The sequence below is a fragment of the Schistocerca nitens genome, chromosome 7 (assembly GCF_023898315.1).
Source record: "Schistocerca nitens isolate TAMUIC-IGC-003100 chromosome 7, iqSchNite1.1, whole genome shotgun sequence".
Classification (NCBI taxonomy): domain Eukaryota; kingdom Metazoa; phylum Arthropoda; class Insecta; order Orthoptera; family Acrididae; genus Schistocerca; species Schistocerca nitens.
Window position 1 is genome coordinate 368,463,771 of NC_064620.1, and position 13,035 is coordinate 368,476,805.

At 44.3% G+C, this 13,035-nt stretch overlaps 1 protein-coding gene across 1 annotated transcript in view; it reads right to left on the minus strand.

Moving 5' to 3' along the window:
- LOC126195642 (dynein light chain Tctex-type 5-like) overlaps positions 1–12,812 on the minus strand; it is a 193,049-nt gene extending 180,237 nt beyond the window's left edge. The window contains exon 1 of the mRNA XM_049934267.1: positions 12,619–12,812. Coding sequence (XP_049790224.1) covers positions 12,619–12,812 — 194 coding nt within the window. The remainder of the gene's footprint in view (positions 1–12,618) is intronic.
- Between the last annotated feature and the right edge of the window lie 223 nt (positions 12,813–13,035).

A 13,035-nucleotide genomic window follows, 5' to 3' on the forward strand; every position in this document is an offset into this window, starting at 1 on the left:
ACAAAAACGCTGGGAAAAATATCATATTCGATGTAGAGACACCAAAAAGATAACAAGGCTCAAAAAATCTTCGTTTGTTTGTGCCCGAAGCTTTACACATGGATTCATGCTTACGAACGCAATATTACAGCAATTCGGGTATTATTTATCATGAATACTAATGTCGGGTTATATCTATGAGAGATAATGTAACTGTAACCCAAGTCTGTGACTTTTGAGTCGGAACTACACCGGCACACGATTCTAAACCTGTGTCTGTCAATATCGTTCTCCTTATTGTACCAACTAAACAAATACTATTTGAGAAAGAAGTATTAGTCGCATAAAAATTAGCGACATGTTGGAGGTAAGTAACAGAGTGAAATCTCTGGTACCTCAGTGAAGTAAGAACTTTGGTGGCAGATTAAAAGGTCCTGGCAAAAACACGGTTTTAACCTCTCACGCAGATTCATTTCAGTGCATGCCCCGAGGAGAGGCGGAGCCTCGCACTCAGGATAATTTACCACGATGCGAAGCGATGTTGCACGTAATACCCTGCTGATTGCTGCTATTAGAGTTCGTTTATAGCTGTAGCGTATTTTATATAGAGGGCATAACACCGCACTAATACTCGTATAAGAGTCTGCTGGCTAACATGAAATAAAATATAAGTACCGCTTGCAAAAAGACACGAATTTACAAAGACAACACTTTGTCTCTTCGTTCTGCAGCGTTTTACGACAGCTGAATCTTCAATTGCGGCAGTGAAAGTCGTGCATGAAATTGATGCTGTACAGTAACAGTTAAGTTTTAGTAGAAGGTATCTTCTAACATTTTGTTACATTAGCATTTAAACAAAGAATCAAATAAACAAAGATAAGAAAGAAAGTGAATGAAAACAAAAGGTAAACAGGGGCCAGCAGGTGGAGAAACTCACACAACGAACTTATTTCCTCTTTGGAAATAGATGAATGTTTATCTCTCACTTACACAGCATCCATTTTATGATTATTTCCTGGACGGTTCAAGATATCCAAACGAGGTGTTCGGCAAATGACAGTAAGCCGCTGGATTGTAATTTTCTTTTATGGGTAATCGCACTATCTCCCGAAGCAACTTCAGCTTCGCCTAAGTGACCCAAGTTGCCTGCCTTCCAGAACCGAATCACTTCTTTCCTGTTAATGCTGATGACAAGGGACGCCCTCAGCCTTCTGCTGAAGCCTCCTAGCAAAATCACGTCATCTGTTTAGCCAGTATAGTATGGGGGAGGCAGGTCACGTGTGTGGACCCTGGAGGGTTCTACAGTGCAGAAAGCAATTACTTCTATCCCTTGTGATACGGATCTCGACTACAACAGAAGTCTTTGTTGGGAAGCAGAGCCTCTGGCTCTGCGCCTCATGACCGGCCACCGACAGAACATAACATGAACCGCCTCCCCTTCCGTTTCCCATTCCATTAGTTGTTCGTCATCCTAGACTGCCATACTACTGGTAAACTCCTGGTAACTTCCTACCCCAGGTGCACCCCGTGTATCCCGTAGATTGAAAGATATTCTCTTTATTTGACCTACTTTCCTATTCTGTCATTTAATAACGTACAGGGTGTTTCAAAAATGACCGGTATATTTGAAACGGCAATAAAAACTAAACGAGCAGCGATAGAAATACACCGTTTGTTGCAATATGCTTGGGACAACAGTACATTTTCAGGCAGACAAACTTTCGAAATTACAGTAGTTACAATTTTCAACAACAGATGGCGCTGTGGTCTGGGAAACTCTATAGTACGATATTTTCCACATATCCACCATGCGTAGCAATAATATGGCGTAGTCTCTGAATGAAATTACCCGAAACCTTTGACAACTTGTCTGGCGGAATGGCTTCACATGCAGATGAGATGTACTGCTTCAGCTGTTCAATTGTTTCTGGATTCTGGCGGTACACTTGGTCTTTCAAGTGTCCCCATAGAAAGAAGTCACAGGGGTTCATGTCTGGCGAATAGGGAGGCCAATCCACGCCGCCTCCTGTATGTTTCGGATAGCCCAAAGCAATCACACGATCATCGAAATATTCATTCAGGAAATTAAAGACGTCGGCCGTGCGATGTGGCCGGGCACCATCTTGCATAAACCACGAGGTGTTCGCAGTGTCGTCTAAGGCAGTTTGTACCGCCACAAATTCACGAAGAATGTCCAGATAGCGTGATGCAGTAATCGTTTCGGATCTGAAAAATGGGCCAATGATTCCTTTGGAAGAAATGGCGGCCCAGACCAGTACTTTTTGAGGATGCAGGGACGATGGGACTGCAACATGGGGCTTTTCGGTCCCCATATGAGCCAGTTCTGTTTATTGACGAAGCCTTCGAGGTAAAAATAAGCTTCGTCAGTAAACCAAATGCTGCCCACATGCATATCGCCGTCATCAATCCTGTGCACTATATCGTTAGCAAATGTCTCTCGTGCAGCAATGGTAGCGGCGCTGAGGGGTTGCCGCGTTTGAATTTTGTATGGATAGAGGTGTAAACTCTGGCGCATGAGACGATACGTGGACGTTGGCGTCATTTGGACCGCAGCTGCAACACGGCGAACGGAAACCCGAGGCCGCTGTTGGATCACCTGCTGCACTAGCTGCACGTTGGCCTCTGTGGTTGCCGCACGCGGTCACCCTACCTTTCCAGCACGTTCATCCGTCACGTTCCCAGTCCGTTGAAAATTTTCAAACAGATCCTTTATTGTATCGCTTTTCGTTCCTTTGGTTACATTAAACCTCCGTTGAAAACTTCGTCTTGTTGCAACAACACTGTGTTCTAGGCGGTGGAATTCCAACACCAGAAAAATCCTCTGTTCTAAGGAATAAACCATGTTGTCCACAGCACACTTGCACGTTGTGAACAGCACACGCTTACAGCAGAAAGACGACGTACAGAATGGCGCACCCACAGACTGCGTTGTCGAATATATCTTTCACATCACTTGCAGCGCCATCTGTTGTTGAAAATTGTAACTACTGTAATTTCGAAAGTTTGTCCGCCTGAAAATGTACAGTTGTCCCAAGCATATTGCAACAAACGGTGTATTTCTATCGCTGCTCGTTTAGGTTTTATTGCCGTTTCAAATATACCGGTCATTTTTGAAACACCCTGTAGTTTACTGTTCTGTCAATTAATATCAAACCTCGATTCCTGCTCACAGGTTCTGACCGCTCGACCAAATGCACATTGTCACCAGTAGTGAGATGCAACGACCTTACTGCCCTGCACCTCTAATTTCCATTAAATAAGGTTACTGATGTCCTAAAACACGCCATGGTCGGCCCTGAGGCCGTATTATTGAGATTACTAGACTTCAGCAAAGCATTTGATATCGTCAACTTTGACATACTGCTCGGAGAAATGCGACAGCTAAAATTTTAGGATAATACGCTGATGTGGCTTGAAAGATACTTGCAAAACGGAAAGCTATGTGTTGTCTTTAAGAATGAAGACTGGAAGCATGTTCTTTCAGGAGTACCACAAGCGCCGGCTCTGAACCCAGTATTAGTTTCCTTGTACGCCAATGACGTCTCGTCGGTTCAGTTCTCCTGCAAGATATTATTTCCATGGCGGTATTTTCCAGCTTTATGTAAGTGCCACCACCAAAGACATCAATACTGGCACCGTCCAAACGAATGAAATTCTGTCTTCAGTGACGCTTTAACTAAGTGCTAAAAATTCGCCGGTAATTTTAGAATTCCAGTAGAAATTAATGAGCTGTGAACAGTTGCCTCCTAGTCTTCTCGACAATATTCCAATATCTTATCAGAAAACAGTGAAGAATCTGGCTGTAGCTTTGGACGGACGCCTCAGCTGGGCAGAATATTCTGTCGCTACATGCAAGAAGATTTACATTTCCTTTACACGGTCAGAAATCTTCCACGGGATATAAAAGGCAAACTTGTTTGCTAGTGAGAACACTATATGAACAGAACTAGCCATGCCGGCCGCGGTGGTCTCGCGGTTCTAGGCGCGCAGTCCGGAACCGTTCGACTGCTACGGTCGCAGGTTCGAATCCTGCCTCGGGCATGGATGTGTGTGATGTCCTTAGGTTAGTTAGGTTTAAGTAGTTCTAAGTTCTAGGGGACTGATGACCACAGCAGTTGAGTCCCATAGTGCTCAGAGCCATTTGAACCATTTGAGAACTAGCCATGATCGCTTATGTGTACATCTGCAATAATCCTCTGTACGACCACGTCAGCACTTCATACGCCCAGTTAGGTCACTCGCGGCGACACACGCTACTTGACTGCCATACACTGTGTCACCTTCAGTGTTTCCCCAAGTCACACGCACCCCAGTAGCTCGCAACAGAGATTAAGTGCCTGTCATCTTATCGTAATCGAAACTCAACGTCCCATTCATCTAGTTTCCAAACTGTGCCTACCCATTCAACAAAAATACATGATGTGGTAAATAAAAGTGGCCCGGACAAGTGGATACGATTAGTCGTGAATTTATGGTACCATCAACGGAGGAGGAAACGACGTACAGTTACTTTCAACAGCATAGCAACTGCCCGGGTGACCACCCGAACCTTGGAGCAGATGTACATCATCTTCACTCATGACATAATGAAACTTAATAGTTTTTTACTTCAACTGCTGAGTGAAACTGAACGCAAGTGTCTCTTTGCTTGTCTTTATCGTTTCAACACTGACCTACAGAATTTTCCCTGACAAACAGAACTCAAACTTTTCCTATTCACTAATTTCTCAGAATATTCAAGGATAACGTGATATGACTGCTTTAAAATGATGACATGACTTCAAATAATTAATACAAAAGAATGGCCCTGGATAAAGAAGAGATCCTAACAATAACCTCTACATTACATAATCACTTACCTCACAAAAATCTTCATTACACGAACTACAGCAATGCCGCAAGCACCAATACTGCCAGCTAAATAAAAGATTCAAGATTCAAACTACTGAAGGCTCTAACTACTAATGGGCACGTGGTTAGCAAAGGAAAAATTTTGTTGCAGAGCAAACAATGCATTTACCTTAAGAATGTGACAACCAGTTCAAAAACTATATAATCGACCATGACATCCAGTTCCAAAAATTATATAATCATGAACAATATTCAGTCTCCATGTCGGACACTTCCAGATCGTCCGCTCGCGCTAATACTGCAAACCTCCAACACTGCTAATTATTAACCTCTAACCTCCATTACTGCTGGCTGTTCACCTGCAACTTCCATCACTGCTGACTATTAACTTCCAACTGCGAGTCCGACCAGCCACAAAGTCTCTTGCAGAGTGCGCACAGCGCTGTCACAGTTATTAATGAAGTGCGCTGCATAGCGCTACCAACATACAAACACATAAACAGCCCACATACAGTAGCTGTTTGCAGAGGTCAATCGGGTGGCGGCCCTAGCTGACCACCCAGGTCACCTGACCTGTCAGTGTGCGATTACTTTGTGTGGGGAACCCTCAAGACTAAGGTATATCGCAACGACTCTCATAGTCTTCAAGAACTGCAGCAGAAAATTTCGGATGACACTGCAGCAATTCCAATTCCAATTTACGCTCCTTCCTCTTTTCGTCTCTTAATGAGACGGGCCAATTTCTTTTCCCCTGTCTTCATTAACTGTGTTTTATCACACCCTTCTTTCTCTTTCTCTCTTAAAGTTCTTCTATCATCGCTACAGGGTTACGAATGTAATTGAAGACACTGGAGCAATAACCACTTCTATATACACGGGTTGGACAAAAATATGCCAGCATGGCGACTAATTCATGCTTGAACATAAATGCAGATGCTGGTCAACACAGCAGGTGGCGCTCTTGTATTTAACCACGAACGGCAGAGGGTAAACGTACCTGCTGGCAACAACAAACCCGACACCATTCTTGAGGCAACAGCCAGTACCGACAGACTTACACGTAAGACAGAAAGGAAAATGCTGGACTAAGGAAAAAAAAAACAGAAACACTGGCATTCCTGACAGTAGACGGAAAAGATGGAACGAAAGACCATTCCTCACATTTACAAGCTCGCATACCCAGTGAATGCGGACCTGAGCCAACAGAAACAATACTATGTGGAATAGTGATAGTGAGTGAACTCTTCGATTTTACATAGTGCAAATTATGATCCGTATAAGCTACTTTAAAACGAAGTACTAAGCATTAATATACACAAGTTCCAATTATTTTTTACATCGTTATGCTCAGCCGTGGAGTGCGACTGAACCTATTTCGCTGGTGTGTTCGCTGTCTTCTTCTCCTAAAATCTCTTCATCTTCTCACTGTGTTTTTTTTTACGTTCTTCTGCCCACGTTGTCTTGCATGCAACACTTGGTTTAACTTTAAACTGATGCTTGCCAATTAAAAGTTTTGAATGTTGCTCTGTCCTCTATAATTCTGTTTGTAATACCTATGTTCTCTTTCAGTTTCAAGTATCCAGTTGTGCCTAACTTTCATTCAGAGAGCAAGGCAGAAACTCATTTTGGTCAGCATATAATCGCTCATTCTGAGGATGTCGTCATAAAATTTCAATCTTCTGTTCCTGAAAGTGACCGAGATTTTCTCCAAATTTGGATATAACTTGTTAGAACTCCGTCTCATCCTAATTACCTCTACACAAACCGAACTAAAAATTTTCCTTACTATTTTCCTTTCTTGTTTTTCTATGCATTTAGTTAACAACCTACCTCCAGTGATTAGTCTCTGAAGCACACAACGTGTCAGGTTTGCCTCTCATGACACAATATTTTAATTTTAATCCACACAGTTCTACAGAGTAAGTCACTAACTGTTGCCACCTGGAATAACTCCGAAAGTATGATAGTAGCTGAAAAGTTTGCGGGACAAATGTTACATGGGACAACGGGGGCCATAATATGACGTTGGTTTTTTATTGCAGGGTGGGGTCGCGTCAGAGATATGAAGGTCATTTTTGTTTTTTTAAATGGTATGCTATAGTTTGGTACTTATTTTCTGATAGCGGCTATCGAGACAAATCCAACGATGTGTAACAGTAAGATCTTTGAACGTCAACGAAGGTCAAAAAGGTGGCATTGAATTCTGCCGATGGGCTCAACTCCAGCTTCAGAGGGTTGACACATTTACTAATTTCATTTTATTTACTGACGGCGCTACATTCACGAACCATGGAAATGTTAATTTGCATAACATGCATTATTGGAGAACTGAAGATCCATGTTGTCTGCGGCAGGTTGCACACCAAAACCCGTGGTCGGTGAATGTATGGTGTGGGATTCTGGAGGACAGAACTATAAGCCCCTATTTCATGGAAAGAATCTTAAGAGTAGGAAGTACACCACATTCGTGCAAGACACATTAGATCTGTTATTTGAAGAAATACCTTTAGGAACAAGGAACAGAATGTGGTATCTACACCATGGGTGTCCGGCACATTTTTCGCTGATGGCTAGAAATGAGTTGCAGAGGCAATTCCCAAATCTTTGGATTGGTCGCTGAGGAACTGTGTCGTGGCCGGCTCGTTCGCTACGCTTGACGCCTCTGGAATTTTTCTTGTGGGGATTCGTAAAAGACATTGTTTATAAAGATACGCGAGAGAGAAGTGTCAGAGGATGTGCTTCGATGAGTGCCGATATGCCACTCAATCCATGATAAGAAGATTGCAACACTGAATTGATACCAATGGTCATCACTTCGAACACCTTCTGTAAATGGACGTTCATGCCACCTTTGTGACCTTCGTTGACCTGCAAAGACCATACTGTTACATATCGTTGGAATCGTCTCAATAGCCGCTACCAGAAAATAAGTACCAAACTATAGCACCCCATTAAAAAAAAAAACAAAGTTGACCTTCATATCTCTGAAACGACCCCACCTAGCAACAAAAACCTAACAACATATTATGGCCCCCGTTGTCCCATGTAACTTTTGTCCCACAAACATTTCAGCTCCTGTCATACTTTCGGAGTTATTCTAGGTGGCAATAGTTAGTGAATCATCTTGTATAAGCTTTTTGTAGTTTAATATGTGTCTCGGTTTGCTTTCTCAATTTAATCCAGAGAGTTGGATGACTGCTGATAGGTATTTAAATTCGGGTACTTGAGACATTTTTCTCAAATTGTGTATATGTGGGTTGCCTATCTACGTATCGAGGAGAACCTACCAGGTACTGGGCTTTCTCACAAGAAATTTCCAGCGCGCTTTTAGCTCCTAGTTCATGGTGTTTTTTCGGAGAGTTAATCAACTCTTCTGTGTTGTTTCAAAAGATTGCTTGATCATCTGCATAAGCCAAACATTATAAATGAATTTTATTTTCGCGTAGTCTGTCAGTGGTTATTCCTTTTACTTATTTTTCCCATGACCTTATTGCTTTTTCTAGCTGTCGCATCAATGTTTTTGTATGAAACAAGAGTATGTGTTTATTCCAATCTTCTTTTAATGTGTTTCCTCCTTTTCCTTCTCTCTGTCTATTTCCTCCTTCCCGCCCTCTGTCTGTCCATCTCCCCTATCCCCTCGCCTCTCCACGTTACCGCCCCTACCTCAATAGGAGACTGTTGTTCTGAACCCCCCTCCCTCCCCCACAGTATTTCTTTCCAGATAGTAAGTAATATATGTACCAAATTTGGCTGAAATCAGTCCAGGGGTTTAGGAGCAGTTTTTCACCTGTGGCTTTGCCATTGTATGTTTACGTAACATATGATGATGATGAAGTCCCATACATCTTTACAGAGCGTAGGGGACGCGACGCGGGAGACCCGCGCCGTCTTACTAGGCAAGGTCCTAGTGCAGGCGGTTTGCCATTGCCTTCCTCCAACCGTAATGGGGATGAATGATGATGATGAAGACGACAACACCCAATCATCTCGAGTCTGGAAAAATCCCTGACCCCGCCGGGAACCGAACCCGGGACTCCGTGCTCGGGAAGCGAGAACGCTACCGCGAGACCACGAGCTGCGGACTAATGTAACAAATATTCCAAATATATTTAACATATTTCACACGTATTTGTGGATATATTTCACCTGTATCTCGATCGAATTCCACCATGCAGTTTCATTTTCATGCAGCTCCATGTTTTTGACGTCGTATCTCTTGAACTATGTATCGTACAATTATCTTTTTGTGTGGCTATATTTAGTGGCATACAGAAGTAAAAAATTTAAACGTAATGCATGATGCGGCAGTTTCTCACGCATTTCAGTGTTTATGACCACATATCTGTTCAACTTTGTGTCGTACAGCGATTTAATTCTGCTGATACGTCCGTGGTATATGTGAATACTGTCCGCAAAATGTGTCGTGAATTGAGTTACTAGTAAGGAAGTAAAACATCATGTCTTACGAGGTAGTTTTACTGCATCAGCTGAGAAAATGTGGTAAACATTAAACTTTTTTCCTTTCATCTCATTGTGTTGGCTGTCAGCGAGAAAAAGTTGAAATTATGTGTCAAGTTTGTTGTAAGTCAGTAAGTGCGCTCATTCTGAAATATTCGACGAATAAAAACTAAATATTCGCGCATCATGGGCTACACGTCTTATCCCCATAACGATTCTTTCCCGACAGTAAGTGATAAGTGTACTATGTTTGGTTAAGTGTACAATGTTTGGTTGAAATTGGTCCAGCAGTTTAGGAGGCGATGTGGAAAACATACAAACACATACACACACACATTATATGTATATGCACACTGAAGAGGCAAAGAAACTAGCACACCTGCCTAATACTTTGTAGGACCGCTGTGGGCACGCAGAAGTGCCGCAACACAACGTGACACGGAGTCGACTAATGTGTGAAGTAGTGCTGGAGGAGGGAACCGACACTATGAATCCTACAGGGATGTCCATAAATCCGTAAGAGTATGAGGGGCTGGAGATCTCTTCTGAACAGCACGTTGCAAGGCATCCCAGATATGCTCAATTATGTTCATGTGTGGGGAGTTTGGTGGCCAGTAGAAGTGTTTAAACCCAGAAGAGTGTTCCTGGAGCCACTCTGTAGCAATTCTGGACGTGTGGGTTGTCGCATTTTCCTGCTGGATCTGCCCAAGTCCATCGGAATGCAGAATGGACATAAATGGATGCAGGTAATCAGATAGGAGGCTTACATACGTGTCACCTGTCAGAGTCGTGTATAGACGTATCATGGATCCCATATCACTCCAACTGCACACGCCCCACACTGTTACAGCTTGAACAGTCGCCTGCTGACATGCGGGATCCATGGATTCATGAGGTTGTCTCCATATCCGTACACGTCCATCCGCTCGATACAATTTGAAACGAGACTCGTCCGAACAAGCAACATGTTTCCAGTCATGAACAGTCCAATGTCGGTATTGAACGACCCAGGCGAGACGTAAAGTTCTATGTTGTGCAAACATAGGGTACACGAGTGGACTTTCGGCTCCGAAAGGCCATATCGATGACGTTTCGTTCAATGGTTCGCCCTCTGACGTTTGGTGATGGCCCAGCATTGAAATCTGGAACAATTTTCGGAAGGGTTGTATTTCTGTCACGTTGGACGTTTCTCTTGAGTCGTCGTTGGTCCCGTTCTTGCAGGATCTTTTTCGGCCGCTGCGATGTCGGAGATTTGAAGTTTTACCGGATCCTGATATTTACGGTACACTCGTGAAATGGTCGTGCGAGAAAATCTTCACTTCTTCGCTACCTCGAAGATGCTGTGTCGCATCTCGTGCGCCGACTATAGCACCACGTTCACACTCACTTAAATCTTGATAGCCTTCCATTGTAGAAGCAGTATCTTATCTAACAACTGTGCCAGACACTTGTTGCCTTACATAGACGTTACTGACAGCTGCGTTGTATTCTGCCGGTTTACGTATCTCTGTATTTGAATGCGCATGCCCATACCAGTTTCATTTGATGATGACAAGGTCCCATACTCCGAGGAGCATAGGGGACGATGCGGGAGACCCGCATTTTGATATGTTTTAGTATACACTACTGGCCATTAAAATTGCTACACCAAGAAGAAATGCAGATGATAAACGGGTATTCATTGAACAAATATATTATACTAGAAGTGACATGTGATTACATTTGCACGCAATTTGGGTGCATAGATCCTGAGAAATCAGTACCCAGGACAACCACCTCTGGCCGTAATAACGGCCTTGATACGCCTGCGCATTGAGTCGAACAGAGCTTACATGGCGTGTACAGGTACAGCTGCCCATGCAACTTCAACACGATACCACAGTTCATCAAGAGTAGTGACTGGCATATTGTGACGAACCAGTTGCTCGGCCACCATTGACCAGACGTTTTCAATTGTTGAGAGATCTGGAGAATGTGCTGGCCAAGGCATCAGTCGAACATTTTCTGTATCCAGAAAGACCCGTACAGGACCTGCAACATGCGGTCGTGCATTATCCTGCTGAAATGTAGGATTTCGCAGGGATCGAATGAGGGGTAGAGCCGCGGGTCGTAACACATCTGAAATGTAATGTCCATTGTTCAAAGTACCGTCAATGCGAACAAGAGGTGACCGAGACGTGTAACCAATGGCACCCCATACCATCACGCCGGGTGATACGCCAGTATGGCGATGACGAATACACACTTCCAATGTGTGTTCACCACGATGTCGCCAAACATGGATGCGACCATCATGATGCTGTAAACAGAACCCGGATTCATCCGAAAAAATGACGTTTTGCCACTCGTGCACGCAGGTTCGTCGTTAAGTACACAATCGCAGGCGCTCCTGTCTGTGCTGCAGCGTCAAGGGTAACCGCAGCCATGGTCTCCTAGCTGATAGTCCATGCTGCTGGAAACGTCGTAGAACTGTTCGTGCAGATGGTTGTCGTCTTGTAAACGTCTCCATCTGTTGACCCAGGGATCGAGACGTGGCTGCACGATCCGTTACAGCCATGCGGATAAGATGCCTGTCTTCTCGACTCCTAGTGATAGGAGGTCGTTGGGATCCAGCACGACGTCCCGTATTATCCTCCTGAACCCACCGATTCCATATTCTGCTAACAGTCATTAGATCTCGACCAACGCGAGCAGCAATGTCGCGATACGATGAACCGCTATCGCGATAGGCTACAATCCGAATTTTATCAAAGTCGGAAATGTGATAGTACGCATTTCTCCTCCTTACACGAGGCATCACAACAACGTTTCACCAGGCAACGCCAGTCAACTGCTGTTTGTGTATGAGAAATCGGTTGGAAACTTTCCTCATGTCAGCACGTTGTAGGTGTCGCCACCGGCGCCAACCTTGTGTGAATGCTCTGAAAAGCTAATCATTTGCATAGCACAGCATCTTCTTCCTGTTTGTTAAATTTCGCGTCTGTAGCACGTCATCTTCGTGATGTAGCAATTTTAATGGCCAGTAGTGTATTACTATTATTATTAAATCGTAAACAAGTGATGTATGTTAGAAGTTTGTGTGACAGCAGATCACATTTGGAGAGGGGTCGGTGGTGCAGGAGACGGAAGGAAAAACATTGACAGCTTTCCTGCCCCCCTCCCGCTCTCCCTCCCCCTCGCCACCCATCCCTCTAGAACCTAATCCTGGCTCCATGTATACCCTGACCCTTTAAGAAGTGCATGGTCAGCGTGATGCGTGGGTCAGAATAAGAGGCGTGGGAGGGAGGGGGGAGGGGGGGTAGGCCTTACCTGTCGAACGCCAGGTCCTTGATACCGGCGCGCAGCTGCGCCGCGACGTCGTGCGCCAGCTTGCGCGCGCTGTCCGGGTCGTAGCGCTCTGGGTAGCTCATCTCCTCCCCCTCGAGTAGGTCGTGCAGCAGCAGGGACACGCGGTCACTGCTGAACGGCTTCTTCGGGTCCAGCACGTAGCTGTTCTCGTACATGGCCTGTTGGACCACACATCCACCCTAAGCTAGAGCGCGAGTGTATGGCATACGTCTGGTGTTGCACGGTATCGCTTCTATTAAAGTTAAAAAAAAAAAAATGTCCAACGAACCGACACGACAGGAACAAAATCTCATTCCAGCACTTGGAGTGACGGTCGGGAAGAAACCCTACATCCTCGCACGAACGAAAAAATGGCTGACATAGAAATAAGTGTCCAAG